Raw genomic sequence first — 26,008 nt, forward strand, 5'->3', positions numbered from 1 at the left:
TATTGCCCAGGTACCTGCGGTTCCCGGTCTGGCTGACGAGCAGCAGCTGCTCCTTCTTCGCCGTGGCCAGGCTGATGTGGCGCGAACTCTGGAGGTGCCTTTCGAAGGCCTGCTTGCTCGTCGTGGAGTACTTGCACAAGATGCACTGGGACTCCTTTCGTTCGACGTTGCCCTGAAGCCGCCTCTTGTGCAGGAGCGTTTCCTGGTGCCTCTTCATGCTGTTAAAGCCGGCGATCCATATGTTGCACACCTTGCAGTGGAAACGCTCCTTGCCAAGGTGGACCGACAGGTGCACGTCGACGCTTGTCCGTATGGACGTGTACGGACAGAAGGGGCACTTCCATTCGTACTTCGAGATTTGCTCCACAGTGTTGAACCCACAGGTGTGCTCCTGCAAGTCGCTGATGCGGACGAAATACACCTCACATGCGGAGCAAGTCTGAGCCACCCTCTTGACGTGCTTCTGCGACCCGTTGTGTCGGTCCACCTCCTTTTGGCGGCTAAACGAGAGCTTACAGAGCACACACTCGAAGGCCGGCGGTTGCGGCGCTTCCTCAGCGTCATCTGGTTGCACCAGGGGCAGGGAAGACGAAAGTTGGCTCTCCTTGTCGGATCCCGAGTCTCCGATGATGGCGTTCAGCTGCTCTTCAAAGAAGAGGTCGTCATGGGACAGTGCGCCCTCGTCTGTGAGCAGTGAGACCTGCTGCTCCTGATCCGACAGCCTTTGCAGCAGACTGCTCGCAGCCAGGCTGGTCTTCAGCTGCGATCGACTCATCAGCTGGCTGGTGACGGTGGAGTCCGAGTCCGAGCCGCCGTCTTCCGGCTTCCTGGAGATCTTGTTGGCTGCAGCCGCATTCTCATCGTCCGAGTCCGAGCCGCCGTCTTCGGGCTTCCTGGAGATCTTGTTGGCCACCGCCCCATCCTCATCGTCGCTCTCCTCCAGAAGGTGCATGATGTTCCCTTCACCCTCGTGGGAGCTTGGCTGGAACAACTCCCTGGCGACACCCAGGTTTCCGAAGGAGGCTCCGGAGCTGCCGCTGGCTGAGGATCGCAACTTCCGCATGCGTTCCCTTTTAGGCGGGAGCGAGGGTGGAGTCTGGCATTGCCTGATAAGCGAGGCGACGTCCTGGGCACTGTTGGTGATGGAGTGGCACTCGAAGGTCACTTCGAAGGACGAGGAGGTCTTTTTGAAGGAGAACTTCTCCATTGCGAAATCCGAACAGCTGTTGTTTGGTGCCGATTTTCGATAGTGTCGATAAGCGAATCAAGTCATCCCTGAAGTATCGCACTTGCGATAGATCGATAGGCCGATTTCGATTGGTTTAACGGTTTTTTTGATTTTACCACGTGTTTACGCATTGCGAAATGGATTTCGACGCCATGGAAGCGGAAGTCCAAGCTGGAGCCCAAGCTGAAGCCGAAGCGGAAGCGGATGCCCAAGCCCAAGTGGAAGTCCAAGCTGGAGCCCAAGAGCAAGCCCAAGCGGGATATCTTGCAAGGGAGCCCGTTCCGCCCATCGACGTCACCGAGGTCATCCTCAGCTGCGAGTTCATTGGTCGCCACCGTCTGAATCCCGGGGACACCCTCCGGGGTCGCACTGAGAAGTTCCTGTCCTTCGTGGACCACTTCGTAAATGTGGACAAGGGTACGGTCACCTTGCTGAGCGCAGTGGGGCAAGAGGGCAACGAGTGGACCAAGCCTTTCTTCCTCCAGATCGATGAGCTCCACTTGAAGAAGGTGAGCTATTGGGGTGGACCAGTTTACCACCTTGACTAACTGTCCTTGTTTCCTTTCAAATCGGAAGATCATTGTGTCGGCCAAGGATGTGGTGGCGTACCGGCTATCCACTTACGCTATGGAGTCGTTCGACGGGTGCCACTTCCAGGTCCTATACATCGACGCCATCACCACCCAGAAGGCCTCAAGGGTGAGGAGCATCACCGGCGCCCTGATCTCACATTTCCAGAAAATCGGAATAAAGCACCTGATGCTGGCGGTGGTGTCGGACCGAAATGTCCTGAACGAGTTGCCCGTGGACTATAAGGTCCCCAAATTGTGGGACCTCATCCATTTCCGGAAGCGCAGAAGTGTGTGTTATTCTGATTTCGTCATGAGGGAGGCCTATTCAGACACTTTCCTGCGCAGCAGTTTGGCGAAGCAGTTCACCCAGTATTTCAATCTCAATCTGGCCTTGGAGCCGCCTTGCTGCCAAGCCGACAACGAGCGGGAGCTCAAGGCTATGATGAAGGTTGCGCAAAGGTTTTTCGACCTCACGCCACACAGCTCCTTCAGGTTCTTGTACGCCAGGAATGATACCCTGGAGGACGTGGGATGTCGGTGGCGGGATGGCCTCGGAGAGGCCGTGGAGGCCCTCCACATAACACCGAGGCAGCTAAAGCACCACGGGCCGCAGGTGATTCCTCGGATTGCGGGGGTGTTCGGACTCTTTTCGACAAAACGAATCGAGTGCGGAGTGCTCCCTTCACAGGCGGGTAGGACCTAAAGGACAATCATCATCAGTTTCGCCGAAACAGCGTTCGAAAAGTGGAGCAATCCTTGTATTTTACACTTTAAGAAATTTAAGCTTATAAATCTACATTAAAATCCATTAATATCTATAAAAATCATATCTTAAAACACAGGGGCTTGCGCCGACAGTTGAAGACCCTGGTCGTTTGGTGGACGCCCGTGTAGTCGAGGAGACACTCGGCTCTGTGTTTTCAATTTAAAGCCGCCCCAATCCTTCTGTTTTCTCAATTTTTAACCGCCCAAATCCCCTGCTTTCTCAATTTTTAGCAGCGCCAACCCGCTACATTCTTAATTTTTAGCCGCACGAATCACTCATACGCAGTGTGCACCAGACGCGCAAAATACTCATACGCACCGTAGACAATTTGCAATATTTCGTCTTGTGTTTCTTGCGGTTTTACTAATTTAACTAGTTACATTTGTAGGTCCTCTATTTTGTAAAATCATTTCTATTTAATGGCATGACATGCTTGGTCCTGGCAGAAAAAGCCTTGTATCGGCGATTGTCATTAAACTGGCCCTGGCCAGTAAACGCTCACCACCGCTAAGTGGCCCCATTTCCATTTCCCTCGACAATTTCACTGTAAACGCAGTGTTTTATTCCCAAGCTCTGCGCTTCATATGCAAATGGGTGAGATTTTCCCGGCTAGATGTGGTGCGTGTGATAAGCGGCCTGATGTAATTGCAGGCAATTATCATTGCGCCGAGGTCCTTTGAGCAAATTGTGACGCTCATGTGGGATATGCTTTTCTCTTCCACAAAAATCCAGTACAGTAGTTACAGGACTCAGGATTTGTACATACAGGTGGCTAGTAGCTAGTAGCTACCCCCTGGCGAGGGCAACATGCTTGCATTTTAATTGCCCGCGGCGTTAATCAATTATAATTTTATTCGTTACTTTATTAAATTCAACTGCGGCTACTGCACCTGTTTCACCTTTTAGCACATTTTATAGATGGCGCCAAGACAAAACAAAACAAGAAAGAACGCTGTAGTCGAGTTTCTTGAATATTTGATACCCATTACTAAGTTAAAGTGAGTACTTGCACTGCGCAGTATTCCTCATAATGAGAATGCTTAATTCCAACCTTCTAGAATTTATAGTTATCGAGAGTTTCTACATTTATTTGTAAATTTCTGTATCTTTTTCTCAATTTCATTATGCAAAACGTAATGCCACAAATTGTTTGGCTCGGCAAATCAATTGCAACAGTTGTCAGGCTTAGCGAATCAAAAACCAGTTGCAGTTTTCCGTATGCCAGAAATTCAAACAGATAAAACTGCAGTCGCTGTAGCTCCAAAGTCAACTGTTTTTCCATTCAACCTCACCCACGGCAAGTGCTGAGCAATTAAAAGCAACTCAAAGCGTGTGGCAAAGCAATCGCAAGCCTTTAAGCCATAACTGACCTTTCCACATGCCGCAAACAAAGTTGCGCATATATATTTGTATCTTTTGTGGTTTAGACATGGTCAACGGCGGCTGAGACTCGGATTTCGGCTTAATCGTTTTCCAATAACTTGGCCATAGCTGCAAGATATTTATCTCAATTATTTGTTAAGGCAACATCGGGCATATGTCGTTATTTTCTTGGAAAGAGTTGGTAAATGATTTTAATTGATTGATTGTCTAGGAAATTGAAAAACAATTTTGATATATTATTAATTTATTTAGTCAAAATATTTAAAAAATTTAAAAAAAAAGTTATTTTAATTTTTTTTTGTTTATCCATTTTTTTTAATTTACTTCGAGTGAGTGAGACAACTGTGACCTTCCTCCCTTAACACCCTTCATAATTAATATTTCCCTGTACAAATCAACGTTTTACTGACTGATTGGTATCCCCCTTCAAAGCACTGTTTTCGCAAACAATTCCACAAGATTAATGAGCTCCGGCGAAATAATGAAAAGCGATAAAAATTCTATGTGTGCATATGGTGCTTGGGTATCGCTGTCAATTAATGAATTTCCATCGTAGCACACAAGATTTCAGCAACTTGCCAGCCAATCAAGTTTCGCTTTTCATTCACCAAACACTTGTGAACATTTTGCATTTTTTTTGGTCGTATATTGGCAATAGCATAACCAGCCCGCCCTTGGCTCAATTATTTTTGGAGTTTAAACCGGGCTGACAAACGCCCAAACAGTGCGAAACAAGTTTCAGTTTTTGGACTCCGAAATAAGAGAAAAAGCGAATTTAATTTCGAACTGGAGGATTCTCTTAGACTAAAACTCACAGCTGTAAATCGCTCTCTCTCTCTTTCTCTACTGAATTGTGGCCAAAAGACATTTGTTGCTTTGGCAGACAGTTTGGCTAACAGTGGGTGGAAATGTGCGAGAGAACTACCCCTGCAACCAACCTACTCGGCAGTCGGAAATTCCCTTACTCTTCTCCTGGCCATGATTCATATCATATGGCAGGACTCAGGACTAAGCTAAAAGAGAAGAAAAGCGCAAACTATGAGAAAAACGAAATTGTAAGGACAGCATTTGAAATGCACGTACTAGGGAGCCATAAACCCGAATAACTGTCGTCCAAAGAGAAAGAAAGATGACAGTTTTATTAGAAGCTTAGATCCTTGTGACTCCTGGTAGCTGTAAATTCATAGTGTTAGCTTTAGAAATTAGTTTTAAAATTTTCCTTTAAAAACAAATTTAAAAATACGTTTTTCGTTTTTATAAAACCCCGAAAATGTCTTAAAAATACCCTTTATTATTATTAATGCGCTGTCTAAAACCCGCAACTTCTCTACATTTATGTAAGGATTTTCTGAAAAGAGCTCAATAAATTTCAATCGCAAAATGACAGCTTGATAACCATGTTGCAAACTTTAGCCGAACTTCCATTTCGGCAAACTTTTCTACCCACTTCCTATTCCACCGTTTCTCTCTGTTTTAACCCGCCTTGGTGAATTATCATGGCTCTGGGCTGCTTAACTATTAAACAAGTGCGTGGCCGAGAGAGCACAAAAAATACGCCCAAAGCGCCAAAACTCCGTAGTTTGCAAACAGACAGGTATATAAATATATAGTCAGGCATAAATACTACAGTGTTCAGGTGGGCAGGTGTCTTGAGTTCGACTGGCGTTGCATGTCACCCAGCCTTTTACTTTCAATAGTAAATTTCTCTTAGCTACGAAGAGAGCCTCGTGTCTCTCTTAAGTTGGCATTTCGAATTTTCCCTGCTTTTCGAGCTTTGGCTTTTCCACGCCAGAACCGAGGAGCAACCCCAGAAACGGATTTCAACACTCGGTCTTCGCGGTTGCCACACGAAAATGCTGCGGCAGAAGCGGAAAAAATAACGTGGTTATAAAGATAATTAAATTTAGTAAATATAAAAAAATAAATAAAATAATATATAGTTCGAGAAAACCGGAAATAAATATTATTTTGAGAGTTGTGATATATCTCATATTTAAATGAAAAATCGAGTGCGGTTTACCATCGAGTGCTGGGAAAACAAAACGAATTTCTATGATTTTCGAGTGCTTGCATACTTTTTGGCGTGCGGATAACAATGTTTATGGAGTGAAAACTTTACCAATATTTGCCGACACTCAGAGATAAAGGTAAATTCTGTTTAATTAACATGGTCCAATCTCGATCCAACCCTTTGGCAGTGAAAAGGGAGGAGTGCGGGTGTCAATGACTGCCCCGGGGCATTAAACCCTCCGTCCGACTTTGACTCCTTTGCCTTTGTTTACCCAGTCCTCGTGTGTGTGTTTTCCGGTGTTTGTCCTTCTGTTTGGGCCAGTCGTATGCAAAGGGGGTCATAAAAATGGGGGACCCTCCAAAGGTAAACAAACACGAGATCCGAGGCTTGCTCACATTTTCCCACACGTTGCCCTAATCAATTCACTCGCTCCGTCTATCAGCTGTCTATCAATTTCAACAATTACTTCGAATGCCTGACATTCCCTGTGTGAGTGCATATTCCAACTTGGCCAGGGCCCATAAATCTTAAAAAGGCAAAAACTGGGGGAGAATATATAAAAGCCATCTACTCCAAAAAAGGGACGAAAGCCACAACAACAACAGCAACAGGCAGTGTGTATCCTTTGGAGGACCTGCCAGCTCTTTCACCTCCCAACCCCACGAATGGCTTAGCCAAATTGTTTCTCTGCTCGGCTTTAGCTGGAATTTACAATGAGCTAAGCGGCTTTCGAGGCACGCCTGACTGGGGTCCGAAGAACACCCGCCAACCGCAGAGGGTTAAGCGGTCTAATCCCGTCCAGGCGCCATGTGATGCTCGGGGATCGGCGGTTTCAGTACTGAATCAGTTGCAAAAGTGAGCTAGAGTCAGTTAATTCAGCATAAGCTTGGTAATTGGGGAGTGACTTTAGGGTAGAAGATACAGAACTTTACATGTTTCATATAACTTTCTTCATTATAACTTATTTTCAAAAATAAAAAAACACCTGTAGAGTATTTTGTATAACTTTTATAACGAATAAAAAGTTGTAAAACTTTTGTGATATTTTTCTTTAAAATAAATACAACATTTCTTAGCGCTAACATCTTTTTTCTACTAATATACATAATTGGTTCTACTGCATATATCATATTTATTTATTCACTCATAACCCCCATAATTTTCCTTTGTTTAAGGACTCTCCCTTTCACCAAACATTTTCCTATGCCAACTAAAAAACATAGAAAGAACATGAGGTCCTATCCCTTCTTAAAGCCCAACAATCTGATCCACACTCCCCTTTTAAGTTCATGAAAGTGCAATGAACTTCGGCAAACGTTGGGTTCTAAGTCCGCTTTAATTTTGTGTGTGTTTCGCCGGCATTCCAACCCTCGTGCAAGGTGAAATGGCACTTAATTTAATGTTAAATTTATGTAAGACAGTCGGAGGCTAATAAAAACGCCTCAAATGCCGGGCTGGCATATATAAAACTTTTATATCGGACAGCAGAGAAAGAGATTCACACTATTGTGTCGGGGAAAGGGGAAGTCCAAAGGAAGCATGGAATCCGGGAGGTAACAGGAAAGGACAGGATGGCCTGAACGGCCCCATAAAATGGGCTAAACGAGTTGGCCTAAAAACGCCAGAAGTTTGCCGCAGTGGAAACTGTCAAGTGGCGAACCAAAAACAATACCGCAACGTAAACATAGTTTGCATGATTTGGGGCCATGGGGAAAGTTGCAATATAAATACCTTGCTGAGGAGTCCCTGGAATCACCCATTTCCCACTTATCCTGCTGCTTATCCTGACTCACACACATTTGGCCATTCGGGGAGGAGGTGTGTCTTGCGTATGGAAAATCGATGGCGAAATGTGATTAGCAACACAAAATTACATGCCAGGGATGTGGGCGATCGAAGAGGGCGTGTCATTTGCGTGTCCTCTTCCTGAAGTAGCCGGCTGACAGGCGGAGCAAACAAACTAACTAACTTAACAAATGAGTTTATTAATGAGCAAACTAAGTAGTTCTCTGCAAGGTGGAAACGGTCGTTATGCTCTATAATTAAAGCCGAACGGGGTTGGAAAGAGCCAACCCTTAAACCAAATCGAATGCTTTATTTATTTTTTATTTATTACAAAGTAAAGCATATAAAAAATCTATACTATTTTATATACATTTTATTTATCCCTTTCCCCTACCCAATTGCTAAGAAAAGAGAGAAGGAAAAGTCAACTTGGATTTGGCCAAAAGGTTTCTGTCTCTCTAATTTCCGGTTTTTATCATGTTTCCCTGCTCGTTTTGCCTTGTCTCTTGTTTGTCTGTAATTTGTAGCTTTTTTAATTAAAATGTGCAACCAGAAGCGCAACTCCCCTTATTCCTGGAAAAACCGAGAGCAGAAGCAGCCAGGACCAAGAAGAGGACTCCAGTTTTTGTTTAGCATATTAACAAAGTTTTGTGCTTAATTTAATTTTGCATTCGTTTGTCGCCTCCGTTTGAGGCATCTCTTCAGCTTCAAAGTTATTGGGCAGGAATTTTTCCTTTGCAGAAAACTTGCTGAAAAAGTTGAGCTCCTCAGTGGTGGCATCCAAGGTTTTTGGCTCTCTCGAAGGCTGTTTCGTCTTACCAACTGGACCCGTTCTCCTGGCCGCCATAATTTATGACCCACCGTCGGTCGAGTATCGTAAAAGGCAAACAATTGCTTTGGGGAAATGCTCCCTGTCGGTTGCATAATTGATGTGGGCCTGCTCGTACGAGTGTGCAATTCTTTTTGCTACCCCGTAATCGCAGATTGTTTGGGGTAATTGAGTTGGCGAAATAAAATGGTAGTAAGCGAAAAAATATATTTTATTCTCTTGAGAAATATGTAACAATTACTGAACAGCTTATTCAAATAATTCCAAAAATAATTAGTTAACCAATAGTTTAATAGTATAACTAATATTATAAATATTATTATTCAATGAAAAATGTTTAGAAAATATACCTAAAGCGCCGAAAACTCTTCTTAAAAAGTACTCTCTCTACGCGTACTAAATCCTCCATTATATCCTTGACACAGTCTGCGTTTCTGTTTTTTTGTTTCAAGTGCTGGCTGCTTTTAGGCGCCTTTTTGCCTTGTTTGCTGCCATTTGCAAGGCCATCGCGAAATAGAAACATAAGCTGGGAGGAACTCGGTTGAAGGTTGCGTGCCAACTCATCTCGAGAGCCCCGAGAACCTCCCACATTCCGGCCCACATGTTCGACACTTTTATTAATGCGCTTGTAACGCCCGTAAAGCTGTCAGAATTCCATTCACAGAATGTTATCGTGTTCGGTGTAGAAAGGAAGGAAAATGCGAGTAGGACTGTGTAGCATTGTTCGCTGTTTCCCGGGCTGATAAGTCGGAATACTTTGTCGCTTGTTGCTTTGCTGACAGTGTTAACAAATGAAAAGGATTGCAGGATTCAAAGGATTCTACGCTCAACAAGCGGAATAGAATATTGAATACTTAACAAGGGAGAAGAGCTATATGTCAAAGGCGTATTCACTTAATATAGCTCTGATCCTAGAAAAGAAACGAAGCTAAAATCATTTAAGTTCCCCTTTTGAGCTAGCAGAAATGCCATCGATTTTTACATTTTTCAAATGAATCCATTGAATCCGATAATTTCTAAAGCAACCTTTTTAATTAGCATTCTCGCTCAACAGTCATTAACACTTTTTCTTCCTTTCTCCCAGTCTTTTCTCCCTCTCATCATCATTAGTCACTTTCGCATGTACCCACGTACATATAGAAATGCCTTCGTGAATTAGGGTCAGTAATTTTTGTCAAGGACCTGAATTCCACGCCTAATTATCTACATAGAAGCCCACAGCACTTGAGCGCATTTAAGCGCCAACTGTCAATTAAAAGCGGCAATTACGCCAATGTGTTGCCACCTCTAAAAGCAAACCCCCTCCTAGGAGTTTTCCGGGCCGCCAGAGGCCTTCTCATTTAAATTGAACACGTGCTTTTGGTCAGGGAATAAATTAGCGCGACTAAATTAAAAATTACACGAACACTAGCCCCCTCGAATTTAAATAGACCGACACTAAAGCGCAGAGAGGACCGCTTGTTTATGGCTTTTCACTTTGTTTTTCCGTCGGCTGGTTGGTTGGTTGTTGGCTCGACTACTCGACTCCCATGCAAATTACATTTTGTGCACGAAATTAGGAAACTCCGGCGAAATAAAATGGACGAAAAATGGTAGAAGCCATGGAGCCAGTTCGGTGCAGACATGCATGGAATTTCATTTTTGCACTCTCGCCCGGAGGGAGGCATTTATTTTTTGGCAATATATATGTATGTACTTACGGTCTATGTGGAACCCAAAAACTAAAGCCCGAGCACTGACATCGATACAAAGGAAAACAGCGGCAGGACGAAGCGCTGAAATGGATGGATGCCATTTAGGCGATGGCACGAGGTTTTCCCAATGAACTATAATGTTTATATTTTAAACATTGGGAGGTTCATAGAGGCTTTTGCAAGTAGATTATACAAATATTTGTATAAATGCAATACCTTTAAAATCGAGCTTTAATAAGCTCACTGCATTTGTCATGTACTTTGAACTGATTCTTATAAACTGCACTTGACAAATATTACGTACTTACTGATGGTTTAGCCAATAAAAAAAACTTCTCAAAAGTCGCCTGCAACTGGCCAAATTTTCTTAATTTTTCTACTCTTTCAAAGGGTACTCTTTATTTTTCAGTTTTTATAGTGACCCTGTAAAAAAGTTGAAACCTAAAAAAAGGGAGAAAAAAGATTTCGGCTCAAAATAAATATAAACAACCCTTACCAAATATTCCCTTTAAATATTTATTGAATGAAACGATTCGAAGAAGCTTAGCTTCATGTATAAAACTGCACTTTTTCATCTCACATAATGGCTATAAATCCGCTTTCCGCTTGCTCCCTTCGAATTCCCTGCTTATGACGTCTGTTCCGGAATTGGTGAGCATTTTGTGTGTGTGCCAGTTCTCTTCCCCATTTTTTTCGACCGCCCGCAAAAAATTTATGCGCACTTTTTTGCAGAATCTTTAGTGGAGGAAAAAAAACGGAAGAAAAATGCTTCCACGGCAACGAATCCTGTGGCTCTGCGTCATTTGTTTCGCGTTTGCCACTGCACCAGGCGTTCAATTGAAAACGGGAATTTAAGCTTTACGGTTCCCATTGAATTCGAATACTTAATTTCTCTAAATTATTTGTAAACTGTTTGTTGCAGGCACAACGAAAGCCATGGGTCAATAAAAGCAATAAATAATTATGGCATTTTTACAGAGAGAATAATACGATATTTATACCCGTTACTCGTAGAGTAAAAGGGTATATTGTATTCGTGCAAAAGTATGTAACAGGTAGAAGGAAGCGTTTCCGACCCCATAAAGTATATATATTCTTGATCAGGATCACTAGCCGAGTCGATCTAGCCATGTCCGTCTGTCCGTCTGTCCGTCTGTCTGTCTGTCTGTCTGTCTGTCTGTCTGTCTGTCTGTCCGTCTGTCCGTATGAACGCTGAGATCTCGGAAACTATAAAAGCTAGAAGATTGACATTTTGCATGCAGATTCTAGGAGTTCCTACGCAGCGCAAGTTTGTTTCAAAAGGGTGCCACGCCCCCTCTAACGCCCACAATCGCATATATACGATTTTAAAAATTTCAATATTTTGGAAAAGTAAAAATGCAGTTTTATTGTGTTTATCAATACCTATCGAAATGTAGAAGAAATTTTTTAAATCGGACCATTCGTTAAAAAGTTACGGCGGATCAAAGTTTTTCTCCATCTCTTTCGCACTCCCTTTAGCTGAGTAACGGGTATCTGATAGTCGGGGCACCCGACTATAGCGTTCTCTCTTGTTTAATAATGGGAACAAACAAACATTTTAAATGAAAAGGTGCACAAAGGATAAACCAGAATTGTTGTCAAACAATTGATTTCAATTAATTTAAGTTTGTGTTAAATTAAATTGCATTTAAGGTGGTGTGGTTATTTCTCTATTGATTTCACCCATTTGCCGTTCAGAAGGCATCGTGGGTCATTCGACCAACTGTATGGAGATACGGCAATCGTTATTGATTTTTCCTTCCAATGAAATACCTTTTCCCCCATCGGCTTATGCATATTGAGTGCGCGACAATTTATGAGCTTTATGTGTCACTTCTGATGCCACTTTCACTGGCATTTTCCGCCCACACTTAGCCCCCGCAAATGCCGCCCATTCACCGAGACAGTCACGCATTCTTTGAGGGTATGACGACCTAACAATACAGCCAACCCAACCAACCCAACCCTCGGAAATGGAAGTGGACGTCTCAGTTACGGGGAGAATGTTGTTTTTTCGTCCCCTTCAGTCCGGGGCATATCTAAACTGTAATTGCTTGCCAGGGTGTAGTTGGGTTTTACGACCCAGACAGCTGTTTTCTGGCCCTTCGCCACTGTTTTATTTTATTCTGCCCCAAATCATAGCATACAATTCGGGATTTCACCACTTTAGTCGCCTTAGAAACCGCTGTGAAACGCAACACCAATTAGTTAATTTATTGGTGCCACCATTCCCCTTTGTTGTGCAATCAAATCCATCTAAATTGCTAGCTGGTTTAAATTGATATTATTTAGTTTGATGCCAGCAGCAGAAGCGACGCGAAATAACTCGGAATTCGGCCGCTTTGTGTTATTCTATCTCTGTAAAATGTTTTTGCATCCCATTTTGCAGTGTGGCAGGATTTTAGATTTAAATGGGCACATTGTGCAGGCTGTTTGACCATAACAAAGCGATAAAAAACCACAATTTATGAACTCAAATTTATCTTTATTATTTCAATAAATATATTTAAAATATTTAACAAATATTTTATGATTTATGTACCATTGTTTAAGTCTATTTAGTGTTAAATTAAGAAAGAATAAATATTTCATTTTATATTTTTGCTCAAAATATCATCCCTTCATTGCTCTTAAAGTTATAGCACTCTAAGTACTCACTTACGTATGCTATTAGTGCTCTTAGCAGAAACTCTTTCACCAGCAAGCTGCTTGCCCCATAAATAAACAACATTATTTATTGGATCACGGACACGCCCAATTAGTTTTGATATATGTTTGCGAGGCAAGGAGAAATAATACTGCCCCTGGCCATAGTAGCTTGGCTTAGACATGCAATTTTCCGTCTGAGTCCTGACTTTGAGGAATTCTCCTTGGCCCCGCAAGCCGGAATATCTTTTGTCATTTTAATTGAAAATTGTAGCCGTTCCTCGAGACTTGTCGCCCCTCAAGAACACCTCTTTCGTTAGCCACTTGCCAATTGTATTTGCGGATTGTCTGTCAGCCATTTCAGCTTTGGTCTTTTGTTCGCCTTTGTCTCTGTCGGATTTCTTGACTTTTCATCGTTTGAATGCCGTTTGTTTGCCCGCTGATTTGGCCATTGTTTGACAATTTTACTCTTGAGTGGAATTTTGATGGGTACATTATATACGAATATTTTATAGTACATACTTATTTATATATAAGCCATTTAAGGCGTTGACTAGCATAAATTATCCGCGGAATTGATGGCGAAACGTAAATTTATCGAGAAGCCCATGCGGCGTATACGTAACTTGTTTTCCCTTAAAAGCTTCTTTTTAAGCTGCTGCTTTCCGTTTTAACGAGTTGCTGGCCAATTAGCGCCTTTATCATAATGCTTATTCATTGTTATTTATGAAGGAAGAAAGCCATTTCCCATGACTCCTTGGTATAAACTTTAAACAATAACCCAATTGTTTGGATTTTTTCAAACTTAAAAGCTCTGATAATTATGTTTTCAGATATTTAAATACTAAAGCCACATAAAATAATATTTTTATATTTATTTACGCTAAAATATTAAAATAAATATTTAAATATTAAAATAAATATTTAAAGTATTAAAAAACAAATTTGAAATAATAAAAAACAATTTCCTTACATTTTAATTAATTTTTCCTTATTGTCTTCCTACTTTTAGTATTCGCAATAGTCGCGGCTCCTTGGACAGCATCGGAACCGCCGCGAACGGCAGCTCAGCAGCCAGTCAGGCCAGCTCCAGCGGCGGCTCCACCACCACCCACGGCCACGCCCACAACAACAATAACAACAACAACGGAGGCGGCGGTAAAATGGATGGCAGTCCCCATCATCGGCCAGGATCTCGAAATGGACGCGATAATTGGGGAAAAATGCCGGAACCGCTCAACGGAGCTCCAAAGATGGACAAGTCGGAGAAGTCCTCCCCCTCCCGTCGCAGCATGGGCGGTGGAAGTGGTGGCTCCTCCAAGCAGGGCTCCCCCTCCTCCTCGTCGCGAACCAAGGGCGTTCCGCCCAGTTTTGGCTATGTAAAGCGGGCCAATGGGAGTATCACGGCCACCGCGGAGCAGCAGAACATTGCCATGATGATGGCCGCCGGAGGAGTGGCATCCAATGGACTGCCCTGCGGTCGTACCGCCCACGTTTCGGCGGTTCCAAGGACCGCGAGTGGTCGTAAAATAGCAGGCGGTACTCAGACCTTGCCCAATGACATGAACAGTGAGTAGCAGTGAATCCTTTAATAAAGAGGGGTTATTAATCATATATTTGGGTTTTTCAGAGCTGCCCGCGAATACTCAGCATCGGAGTTTTTCTTTGACCGGACCAACGGCCACCCAATTGAGCCAGTCGATCAGAGAGCGTCTGGCCACCGGATCACATAGTTTGCCCAAGCCTGGCAGCGATTTGCATGTATTTCAGCACAGGTAAGCTTTAATATTTAAAAATTTATTTAATTAAAATTTAAATTATTTAACTCTTTAACAGAATCTCCAATCGCGGCGGAGCTCGTCACGATGGATCCCTCTCAGATACCCAAACCTATGCGGAGGTCAAGCCCGAATATAGCTCATACGCCATGTGGCTGAAGCACAGCAATACGGCCGGCAGTCGCCTGTCCGACGGTGAGTCCGTCGAGCAACTGCAGATCGGTTCACCGGCGATGACCCGGCATGGCCACAAGATGATACACAACCGTTCCGGAGGACCGGGTCAGATGGCGGGTCAAATGGCGGGCAATGAGTCGCCCTACGTCCAAAGTCCGCGCATGAACCGCAGCAACAGCATTAGGTTGGTATCTATTCATCAACTAAGTGCCTATCCTTTCCCCTTCTGCATGAATGTATGTATCTTTATCTCCATTTTTCTCTCTTCCCTCTGTAAATTCGGTTACCCTTGAAAAGCTACTTGAAAGAACGGACATATCCAAGGTGACCACAGAGTTTCAGCACAGCCATTTTGCATCTCATCTAAAAAACCTGGCTAAACTTGCCACAAACAATCTGCCATAGTTTTTCATTTCACATGTTGCATGCTTATCATCCTTGAATGTTGGCATTATAGTTTGTGTCTGCTTTTACATATTTTCTTACAAAATGGCACAATTTTTCTGTTTTAAGTACTTGTGACACTGTCACCCATGACATTTGTCACCCATGACACATAAAAATATTTAAAAATGTAATGGAATATTAATCTTCAATCCTTTCAATGTGTAAAAGGGAATTTAGTTTCCCTCTCTGCTCTTTTACATAAAACGAAAACGATTATCATACACGTACACCATGTTTTCACTGTCAGCTGTATTTTACTCTCTACCTCCCCTTTAAGTATGCAAACAACTTTTGGTATTTCTGCTTTTCACTCGGAAAAAGCCAAGCGAACTCTCCTTTGGCTTGTGGACTCCATGTTGCCGGGACATACGCTTGTTTTTCAACGTGTCGCTGTGCATATTTTAAAGATTCACTTAAAACCGAAAAAAGTTCAGGATGGCGACACGCCCAGTTATTTAAAGGGCAAAGTTCTCCGATGCTCGGGTGTCGCCCATGGACAATGCGAAAGCTCTTTGGGAAAACGAGTTGGGAAAACCGTGCACAGAAAATATAAAAAAGCCAAAAGGCAAATGGCAAATGGAAAACGTAAAAAAACAAAGAGTAACCTGTTGGCTGGGAGGTGTTGTGGATGGCCAGATTATTATTTGACATGTCAATAGGTTTGCAAAACCCCTGACTTTGCAAGGGAGCAGATGGAGCAAAGTTCCCTTTTTGTTTGCTTCGTCAGCGGTTTTTGCAACTGAAGTCTGTTGTCGACGGTCGAGTGGTTCATTAAAAAGTGTTTCACAGAGCAGCAGAGAAAATTGGTTCGAAAAGTTGGGAAAATAAGTTAAATTAAAAATGTTTTCAAAATGCCAATACTAGGGTTAAAAGTAAAAACATATAATAATAATTGCTCAAGTTGATAATGGGTTAAGCAAGTAAGCTCCGTTCTCCGTTTTCCTCCTCTGATTTCCTAAATCTGCTTTCTCTGATTATATATGTGTGCCTGGCTTTTCCTTTCAATGCTTCGACATCAATTATGCAATAGGAAGTGAGCAGAGGATTGTGTGAGGGGAAGTGGAAACTCTTGCAACCAGTTCGGTGGCTTGTTATCAAATTTTACAGTGCCATACACTCACCCAAAGTTTGTGGCAAATAGCCTCGGGGAAAACCGACAGCTCTCACCACCGAAAGCAAACAACAGAACCCACTTACACTCACACCCTCACCAACAGGGGCACACATGACGTATACGTAATATTAGATTTGCATGGAAAATGCCATTAATGTCACAGTTATCAGAGCGGCGCAAGTGGACAGGACAGGAAGGGATGGACTGTATCCTGAATCCTACATCCCATTTCTGTTTGTGGAGCGGTGGTCATTGTGCGAGCTTCTAGAAATCTGTGCATTTTATGACAATTTGTCTAGGGACTTAAACGCAACGATGGCTTCACCCAGAACCCTTATCATTCAGATACACAGAGTGCCCGCACCACTGGCCACATCCAATTTGTAACAGAATTAAACGGAAATGTGGGCGTTTTTGAGGTGCCCAGAAGTGTTCAGTTTTCATAATGGAATTGCCCTCATTGGGCTGACAAACGCAACGGAAATTTGCAACTGTCTGACCACAAAAGTGATGAAAAATTGAGATATGTGAATAAAGATGTAATTGAAATAGGGAGGAATACTGCCAGGCTGATATTTTATTAACTGATTTTTCCTATTATTTAAAAACATTATTTTTAATCTACCTTCATTTCAATGACTCAGAATCGAAAACACACTTGCTTTAGCATCATTCACGCACTCATTGCATGTCAAATTAGAGGCGCCACACGAGACTAATGAGATTCCATTTCAGATCCACGAAATCCGAGAAGATGTATCCCTCCATGCTGAGCCGCGGAGGCGAGGTGGAAATCGAGCCCTACTACTGCCTGCCAGTTGGCACCAACGGCGTTCTCACGGCCCAAATGGCAGCTGCGATGGCGGCTCAATCGCAGGCGGCCCAGGGAAATCCCGGAGTGGGCGTGAATGTGGGTGGCGTTGCCTGGAGCCAGCCAACCTCGCCAACGCCCCTCAACCGCGGCCCCTTCACCGCAGCCGCAGCTGCCTCGGTTCTATCGCCCACCCATGGATCCACATCGGCCGCAGGACTCGCAGGAGGAGCAGGTGGTGGGATGGTCGGACATCGGCTCACATATCCCAAGAAGAATGACGAAGGTGAGAATTGGAAAAGCACTCGAAAAGATTTTGAAGATTAAATTGTTAAATTTGTTGGATTTCTACAGTATCGAATTTATATTAGAAAACTGCTGGAATATATTTTCATTTTAATTTTATTTATTAAGCATTACAACCAATAATTTACTTGCATTTTTTTAATATAACAGAAATACCTATTATTTACTCTATATACTGAAAAACATTATTTTTTTATTTCTTTAAAAAGGAAATGAACTTTATCTACATATCTCATAGGCTTCCTTTAAGTGCAGGCTTAAAAGCGGATTAATGCAACTTTGCCGTTCTGTTTCCGTTTCCGTTTCAGTTCACGGCAGTGCCGCCTCCTTGCTGTCCGGAGGCAGTTCCTTGTACGGAAATGCGGAGGAGCGGCAGGCACACGAAATCAGGAGACTGAAGCGCGAACTGCAGGATGCCCGGGATCAGGTGCTCAGCCTGAGCAGCCAGCTGTCAACCAATGTGAGTACTTTTAACCATGGCCATAGCCAAAGCCATGGAAATGGAAATGCTTAGTTTAAGTTCAGATGAATTGTGAGTGCATTCGAATCCTTCTGCCCGACTGCACTTACTGCCAGCAAGTTTACCGCTGTCACGCTTTTGGGTGAAAGAGACTCAATGACAGGCCAAGGAACTTTTAGTGTCACTTCTTATCCCTTGAAAACTTCTTGACTTAAAATTATTCTATCATTTGTCCATTTTCTTTCAAACATTTCACAGATTTTTGAATAATTAATTAGGAGTTTATTATCACAGGGCTGGGTTAAGAACGGAAAATATAAACTATTTTGTTAAAATTTATAAAAATCTGTTTGAATTTAAATTTTTTTTGTTTACATTAGTGCATGAAAATATATACATTTACACAAAAATTTAAGGATAAATGTTTTCAATAAATTCCAAGCCAATTTATTGTGGTTAAAATTTACTTTTCAACAGCCCAATTAAAACGAAGAAAAAGTTTTACAATGGAATCCAAAAAGCATGCTAGGGAATTTGTTTAAATGCAATTGCCACTTGGCAACGGAAACCGAAAACCACCAGGCAATTTAATTTCACCTGAATAATTTATGGAAAAAAAGGGAAATACTTGCAGGCCTAATCTGGCACACCGCATCTTTTATAGTTCAACCTCGTCGTCTGCATTGTGCCCGGCCATTAATTTAAGTGGTTATGCCGTGTACTTTGGGGCACAATTTATTTGGTTTCCGCAGCTGTTGCAGCATTTTGCGCATTTTCATGGCCTACGTTCAGGGGCGATGCTATGCTGAAAAAGTGCTGAAAGAACGAATGTGGCAACTGGGCTGCTCCACTTCTACCTCAACCTCAACCTTTAGCGAAACGCCTTCCTCCCAGAATGGTGTGCCAAAAGCTTTGCCGCTTTGAAAGATTCATTCGCTTCGCTTATCAGGCAGTCAGCTTGCATTCAACTTTTCAACTTTTTCCGCCAAGTTGCCTTCCGTCATATTCCGTTTGAGATGCTCAATGCACTGAAAAAAATAAATGAAATGTCATTCATTTGAAACTTTAATTATTTAAAATATCATACATAATAATAAATTATTAAAATTATTATTTTTTTAGTAATTAATCTAATTTATTCTAAATCATCGACTTTACCAGAATATGTCATTAATAATAATTTGACTAATAATATTTGAATAGTTAAAAGTTGAGCAAATATAATTACAAAATCCGTTCTTGCATTATGTTTTGTTGTTGCACATAAATAAATTTATAGTCTAACAACATAGGTTTTTTTTCAAGTGTACAGACTAAAAGACTTAGACGGTGACTGTCTATAAAATGGTATGTGTGCGTGTTGTCAACAGAAGTCACGCAAAAGTCTGATAAACTTCCGCGGCAGACAAAGGCACTTGAGGAGCTGGAGACCAACTTTTGCCCACTTTCGGGTGACTTTTTTTTTAATATACCTCCATATGGGTCTGAAATTGATTTCATTTACAAATTTTCTTGCCAACAATTTTCATTACAAAATGAAAACAAAGTTTAAATTGCATTCCGCCAGGGATGGAGAGCTTGGAGCTTGCGGGAGTCGTTGTACATTTTATGCTTGTCTACATTGTCGAAGCGCTATAAAGTATTTTATGGCCATTCCCCTAAGCATCCCCCACCCGCACCTTTGGCCATCAAATTTATCGGGGCCAGACAGGCAGACAGCATAAATCTTTTATTTTTTCCACACTTTCCACTAAACTAAGTGGGTGTGGGAAAGTCTGGGGCCAAGGTCAAGAAGTACGTGTAAATTGCCGGAAATCGGCCTGATGGATTCGATGGCGATTTGATGGACACAAACTTAAAGTTGATGGCGACTTTTACCAATCTCCCCCGACACTTTGCCACTTTGCCAGCGGAGCGAAGAACTTTCGGTGCCCAGCTGCCATAAAAGTGCAAACAATGTGGAGGCACAGAATAATTGCAATGGAGTTATGCCGACCAGAATCGGAATCTCTCCCAGCTGATATGGTCTGATATGCGGTCTGCAGCCGAGTCTGGTTGGTTAAGTGGATTAGGTGCTTGGGTGGGGAAAAGCGGCCCGGAAAATGGGTCGCCTTGAACATGATTTATCTGCGAGTGGGCCGAGCGAGAGAAGTACATTTGCCATAATGCGAAAACTTGAACTGGAATCGCAGTTGGCTGGTCAAACTTTTCCGCCATTGTGATCACACCTAAGATACGAAAATGACAAGTTGAGATTAGTCATTAGCCGGGAAAAGAGAACTATATTTCAGGATTTTTGTGCTAATTTTTAATTATTTTTCTTTAGAAAGATAAACTTTAATTTTTTCAGCTCCAAAGGTTTTTTCTTTAAGCACAATTCAATTAAGTTAACAAATACTTAAATGCTTGTGCATCAAAAAAAGTTTTGAATTGCCTTACAATTTCAAGTGGTTCTGGGATTTTTAACTGCAGTTTGGCTACTTCTTTGCCATTTCTGACTCTCTCCTCTCGACTCGCCCATTGTGGATTAAAAACTTTTTAATTGCCCATTGACTTTGATGTCGTTTTCTTTCGGCTTGGCTTTCCCTGGCATTGTCTTGGCCAAAGTTTCCTGCGTTAATTAAATTTCTGCCTGGGGCTATAATGGCATAAATGCCGATATGTCGCTCCCGCACTTCCTCAGTCTGTCTATCGATCTATTTCACCTCCTCAATCCACATCGCTTGCCAGTCTGTCAGCAGTTTTGCCGCATATTATTTGCCATTCGCTTTTTTTTTATTTTTTATTACGAGTATTTTTTATTGACAGACGCCCGTTGTGGAGGCTTCGACGTCATGAAATTTCACTTTGCGGTAGTTGGGAAAACTGAAGCTTCCACACATTGGCAGTTGGCTCGGTTTTTCGCATTTGTTCGAGGAAATTGAGATGTGGCAGGGGCACTGAAAGTCTGACAATGCAGTTTGTGAACTTTTCGCAACGCTCTCGAGATGAGTACTCGAATGTGGGTAGTTTCAGGAGGATTGGGAATATTTTCGTATTCCGCCCTTTAATTTGGGAACATTTACTCACTCATATTTGAAAGAGAGGCTAGATTGTTGGACTTAAACTATCCATATATCTATTTTAAAGAAATTCTGTTTAAATACGAAATTAAACTATAATTTTAATATTTTTCTAAACTTAATAATAATACTTAATTATAGATAATCATTTTGTTTAAGTTTATGGTGAGATTCTTCTACCAGAATCGCTTAATTTTTTACCACTTTATTTTGAGCCAATCCCCCAACGGAATATCCCTTTTTATGACCCACCTTTCCCCTCCCCAAAACCTCCTTATCAGGCTAAGCTTTATGGTAGTTCATAATACGCTTTATTCAGACGCTCGCATAAACCCCAAGCAGCTTATAAAACTTCCAACCTACATCAACTTTAAACAGCTTTCGGCTGAGTCGAACTCCATTCAGTTCGTGCCCCCTGCCACACTTTGGGTGTAGAAAAACCCCAATTGAGCAATCTTATCACTGACCATAAATACTAAACCACAACAAAAACATCAAGCTACGAACTACAAAACGGGGGGCGGGGAAAACGCCGCGCAACGCGCCCATTTATCACGCACTCGGAATTGACCCAAGTGACCGGGGGCGAGTCAGGGGACAGAACGGACTCCATGCATGCCAGTGTAATAACATTAAAAGCGTGATAGAGACCCCAAACAACCCCCCTCGAACTATTCCCCCCTACGCCCCGGCGATAAGACAAAGAAGCATAACTATAAAACATTAGACTGATCGCCTCGAGCGCCGAAAACTCGCGCCAAATCTCAGGGCAAATGCCAGATGACTCTATCTGAAGTGTATGAGTTTGAGATATGGGTAGTGGAGAACGGGGAGAATACCTATAAATATAAGTGGGGTAAAATATGCCAAGATGGGGAATGTTTTATGTTTGTTTGCTGCCTTTTAATTGATTTTTGTTAGAGAGCACTTGAAAATTCAGTCAATACAGAAGAGAAATTAAAAAAAAAATTGTATAGCATTTATTATTTATTTCTATAAAAGAGAGTTGCATAATTAACTATAATAAATTTAGTTATTTTTTTAATGTCCCTCGTCTCTTTTCTACCTCGACTTAGTTACCCCTTAAGTGACCCTCAGCTGCAAGCTGAGCAATCATCTAAATTGCTTAATGGGGGCAACGAAAATGTTGTTGATTGTCTCAACTAAAAAATTGGACATGGGCTTCAGGTTCATGCTCACAAGTAATTTAGTTCCTTATGTTGCAGATTTACCTTTAAGTGGCCATTTAACTAATAAAACTAATGTATTTCATTTCTTTTTCTTCTAGGTAAGTGAACCTTTCTATGCTATGTATTGTACTATAACTAAAGATTGGGTATGTAATACTAATAACCTTTAAATTTAATTGAGATACATTGAAAAACCATTTATTTCTATTATTCCGGTTTTCAACTGTTTTCGATATCAAAATGTCAGTGGTCGTCCCATATATATTTTCCATTAATTCCGTTTATTTTTCCCAAGCATCCATCATATTTATATAGCTGTCACCACTCGAGCATGAAATCAATTCTACGCCGCTATTTGCTAATAAACCATTTGGGACTTATGCCAATGGCTGCGTCCAAGAACAGTTAAACTAATGCCAAGTCGGTAATTTATGCTGTGCCCGGGCAGAAGTCAACCGGAATGTAGGGGAGTTCTAAAGCCAATAACCCGGCTTCATCTCGATTGGTGACAATCAATCATTTTTTTAGCTGTCGCCCCACTAGACTCGTTAAACAAACCACCCAGAAAAGTTTCTACAACTTTATTATGTCCCGGCCCTTGTGACTTGGACTCCATATGAAAGTGCAAAAGTGTGTGCAGACAGTTCAGTTCCGTTCCGTTTTCAGTGGCGCCGCGGATTCTCGCGCCAAAAATAAACGACATCGGTCGCAAAGAGGCTGCTTCCCCACCGGGCTGTCCTTCACTTTGGCCTTACGAGCAGCCACAAAACACAAATTTGCAATTTTTTCCACTTTGTTGTCCTGGCCGCCAAGGAAGCTGCGTCTGTAATTTTTTCGCTCTGCATAGTTTTGCGCACATCTAAATAAGGGGTAGTCGATGGGGCAGACGGCGAAAACATACAAACGCCCCGTCAGAGCCGCCACATTGGCGCCTGACTTCGGTCTGTGGCCATCCTGCAGGATATTCTGGATCAGACCTTGCCGGCGGACCAAATCCCCTGCGCTTCGAACGCTGGATTAGAAAGTTTCGCTTGTCTACATAAATAAATACTTATTGGCATTTGGGATCATTTCTCACGTTTAAAGGTCAAGTATCAGAAAAGATGATAGGATGAAGGACAAAAAGGATTTCTATCTAGATTTATTTATTGGCTAAAACCATGTTTTACTGTAGTAAATACATTTTTAAAACTTTAAAATCGTTGATTATTTTAAAAGGATATCATAAATTCACAATTTGAATACCTATAATAAATAATATTTCTTATAATCAAAATCCTAAAATTAAGAAACAATATCTTACATTATTAACATATTAGGCCTACACCCATATAAAAACCTTATTCTCAATTATTATAGATTCCTTTGTGTTGCATCTCCTTTTCGTTAGCATTATCCAATTCAGAGCCAAGATAATTATAGTAATTCGGTATTTTCACACGCTTGGTAATTGGTATGTAGGTTCTATTCTCGGGACTTTGCTTCCGCATTGCGTGATAACCGAGGCCCTCCGACTCTTTTGAAGTAGCGCCCCTGAAAAACTGAAGGACCCGACTCTACCCAACTTTCAGAGCATCCACCCACCCCCCGTTTTTTTTGTTTTTCCCATTGGATTCTGTTATTTGTTTTGTCGCCGACAAGTCGGCGTCATTTCCCAGCTGCTGCTGCTGCGCAGTCGGCGTCGTCGCAGGAGCGGCTGCCAAAGGATTTTTGGAGTCGAGTGTGTCATGTTCAGTTCCGCATTTGAAGTCGAGGCACACGCATAAGAAATCGGAGTTACAGGATGATTTTTAAAGTTTTAAATAATTAGATTTCCAACCAGCAACTAGCAACATGTTGCCGCTGCAAGTAGCAACATATTGCTGATCGGAGCGCTCTCTTCTTGCGTTCTCTCTCTCTCTCTCGCACAACTGATCTTGCTCAACGTCGGCGGATTTTAGTTTCAATACGACAGTCAACGGGGAAGTATCTGCAGTCGAGTATCGCGAGTATCTGACGGGTGTTACCTTCGAGCGGGAGTATCTGCTAGTGCGTGATCGCTGGCGGCTGTTTACCCAACTGATTACCGAAGTGTTGCGTGAAGTGAAGTGAAGATTTGTAAGAAATACAACAGAATTACGCGAACCAAAAAGGTTCATTGAGCAGAGCTCCTAAGCTATAAATAAATGGTAAAAAATACAAAGCCAAATGAGAAACGTGTTTGTGACGTGCAAAAACAAAAAACACCTTGGAATGAATGGATAAATATGTGTATTTCAAACCGGTCAGCAAAAGTTCTCCCGCAAAACAAAAAAAAAAAATAAAACTGCTGACACAGAAAGATAACACAGAAAAGTTCACCTACAATTGCTTAAATTAACAAGCAGCGAACGAGATAAAAACTGATAAGCAAATAAACAAACAAGTTGCCTCACAAATTAACCAGGCGGAAGCTGTGTTGCCTTCTAAAAACTACGTGTATAATGTTCATTGCCAGGGTATCCCATTCCCAGGGTATTCGTATTTGTATTTCATTCCCAGGCGGAGTCACTATAAAGTTACCCGTCACTCGAGCCACACAAATAATTGCAAAATCAGCAAAATACTTTATGGGCACCGGGAAAATCTGCAGTATCAGCTGCCTCACTCTGACACTCTTTCACTATCCGATTATTTGTTTTTCTTTCCATCCACCAAAATAGCTACAAATTAAACGGGGGCTCCATGGAGATGGAGATTTCCGTAGGTGCAGGGAGATGTGCAACAATGGCCAAAACGTTTAATGGAGCATGTCGAAATGAGTTGGGCAAATTGTTGAGTTCAGTTCTACATATGCAAGTGATGAAAAGGTTGCACATCCCCCTCTCAAAGGCTGAAACAGCGGCGTAGGGGGCACAAAAGGGGTATAAATTCATTATAAAAAAATATTTCAATTGACCTTTTTCCTAAAAATGTAATTACTTATTAGGTTTCCTATTTTCCGAACTTTAATGGCTGATCATTTGCATGTTTGTCCCACATAAAATCCCCATACCTTTACATCACCAACTACCTTTTTTGATAGCATCTATTCCATTAGCGCAACCACCCTCTACCTCTATAACGCTTACAAGCAATATCACTTTATGATCTTCAAACCGAACCGTAAATCACCCTCCCAACCACGTCCATGTCCCATGCAATCGAGTCGAACAGTAGCCTACACACAAATTGCACAAACATGTCAAAAAGGGGGAACCGAAAATACGGGGATAATAAAAGACTTTGTCTGCTGCATTGTCGAGTTTTATTAGGTTTTTTTTTTTCGCTGGTCGCAGTTGTTCAGTTAAAGATATTCCCACTGGAAGTGGAGTACTTTTTTTTCCAAAACGCTGGTGGGAAATGCTTTACGAGGTTGCCAAATTTCAGCCAAACAAATATTCCTTTGTTTTCATTGATTTTCCGCTAATGACATCGGTTCAACTTCTCGCGAGCCAAACAAAAACAAGCGAATTAGCTCTGACTGTACTGGCATATAGCATCGTTCTCGTAATCCAGGGGAAACTCCCTCCTGGATCTCCCTCGCATATGGATATGGGTTCTCTGTTCCCTGTTTTCCGGGACAGCTGTCCCAAAAACCGAGAGGTGTCACCCTCCCTCACGATTCCGCTTTTCGCGTTGCGTGCGTGGAAAGCGATCAATTAAAATCGGGAAATGGAAGAGAAAGGAAAATGCTACGGTTCCATCATACCAATCATCCCTATATCCTG

At 42.1% G+C, this 26,008-nt stretch overlaps 2 protein-coding genes across 11 annotated transcripts in view; both read left to right on the top strand.

Annotated features, from left to right (window-relative positions):
• Positions 1-26,008, top strand: part of sick (sickie) — a 186,451-nt gene that overhangs the window by 136,776 nt on the left and 23,667 nt on the right. For 8 of the 10 annotated variants that reach the window (XM_070211921.1, XM_070211930.1, XM_044394877.2 and 5 more), the window contains 5 exons: positions 13,948-14,504; positions 14,566-14,710; positions 14,772-15,074; positions 17,187-17,548; positions 17,877-18,028. In XM_070211921.1, the coding sequence (XP_070068022.1) occupies positions 13,948-14,504; positions 14,566-14,710; positions 14,772-15,074; positions 17,187-17,548; positions 17,877-18,028 (1,519 nt within the window). Of the gene's footprint in view, positions 1-13,947; positions 14,505-14,565; positions 14,711-14,771; positions 15,075-17,186; positions 17,549-17,876; positions 18,029-24,202; positions 24,449-26,008 lie in introns of those variants that run through there. The other 2 variants (XM_017138746.3, XM_017138747.3) reach the window with 2 other exon arrangements.
• LOC138912314 (uncharacterized) lies at positions 1,366-2,503 on the top strand. Its single transcript, XM_070212682.1, has 2 exons — positions 1,366-1,737; positions 1,805-2,503. Exons 1-2 carry the CDS (start codon positions 1,366-1,368, stop codon positions 2,501-2,503), a joined length of 1,071 nt encoding a protein of 356 aa, XP_070068783.1.

This window comes from Drosophila takahashii, chromosome 2L (genome assembly GCF_030179915.1).
Source record: "Drosophila takahashii strain IR98-3 E-12201 chromosome 2L, DtakHiC1v2, whole genome shotgun sequence".
NCBI lineage: Eukaryota > Metazoa > Arthropoda > Insecta > Diptera > Drosophilidae > Drosophila > Drosophila takahashii.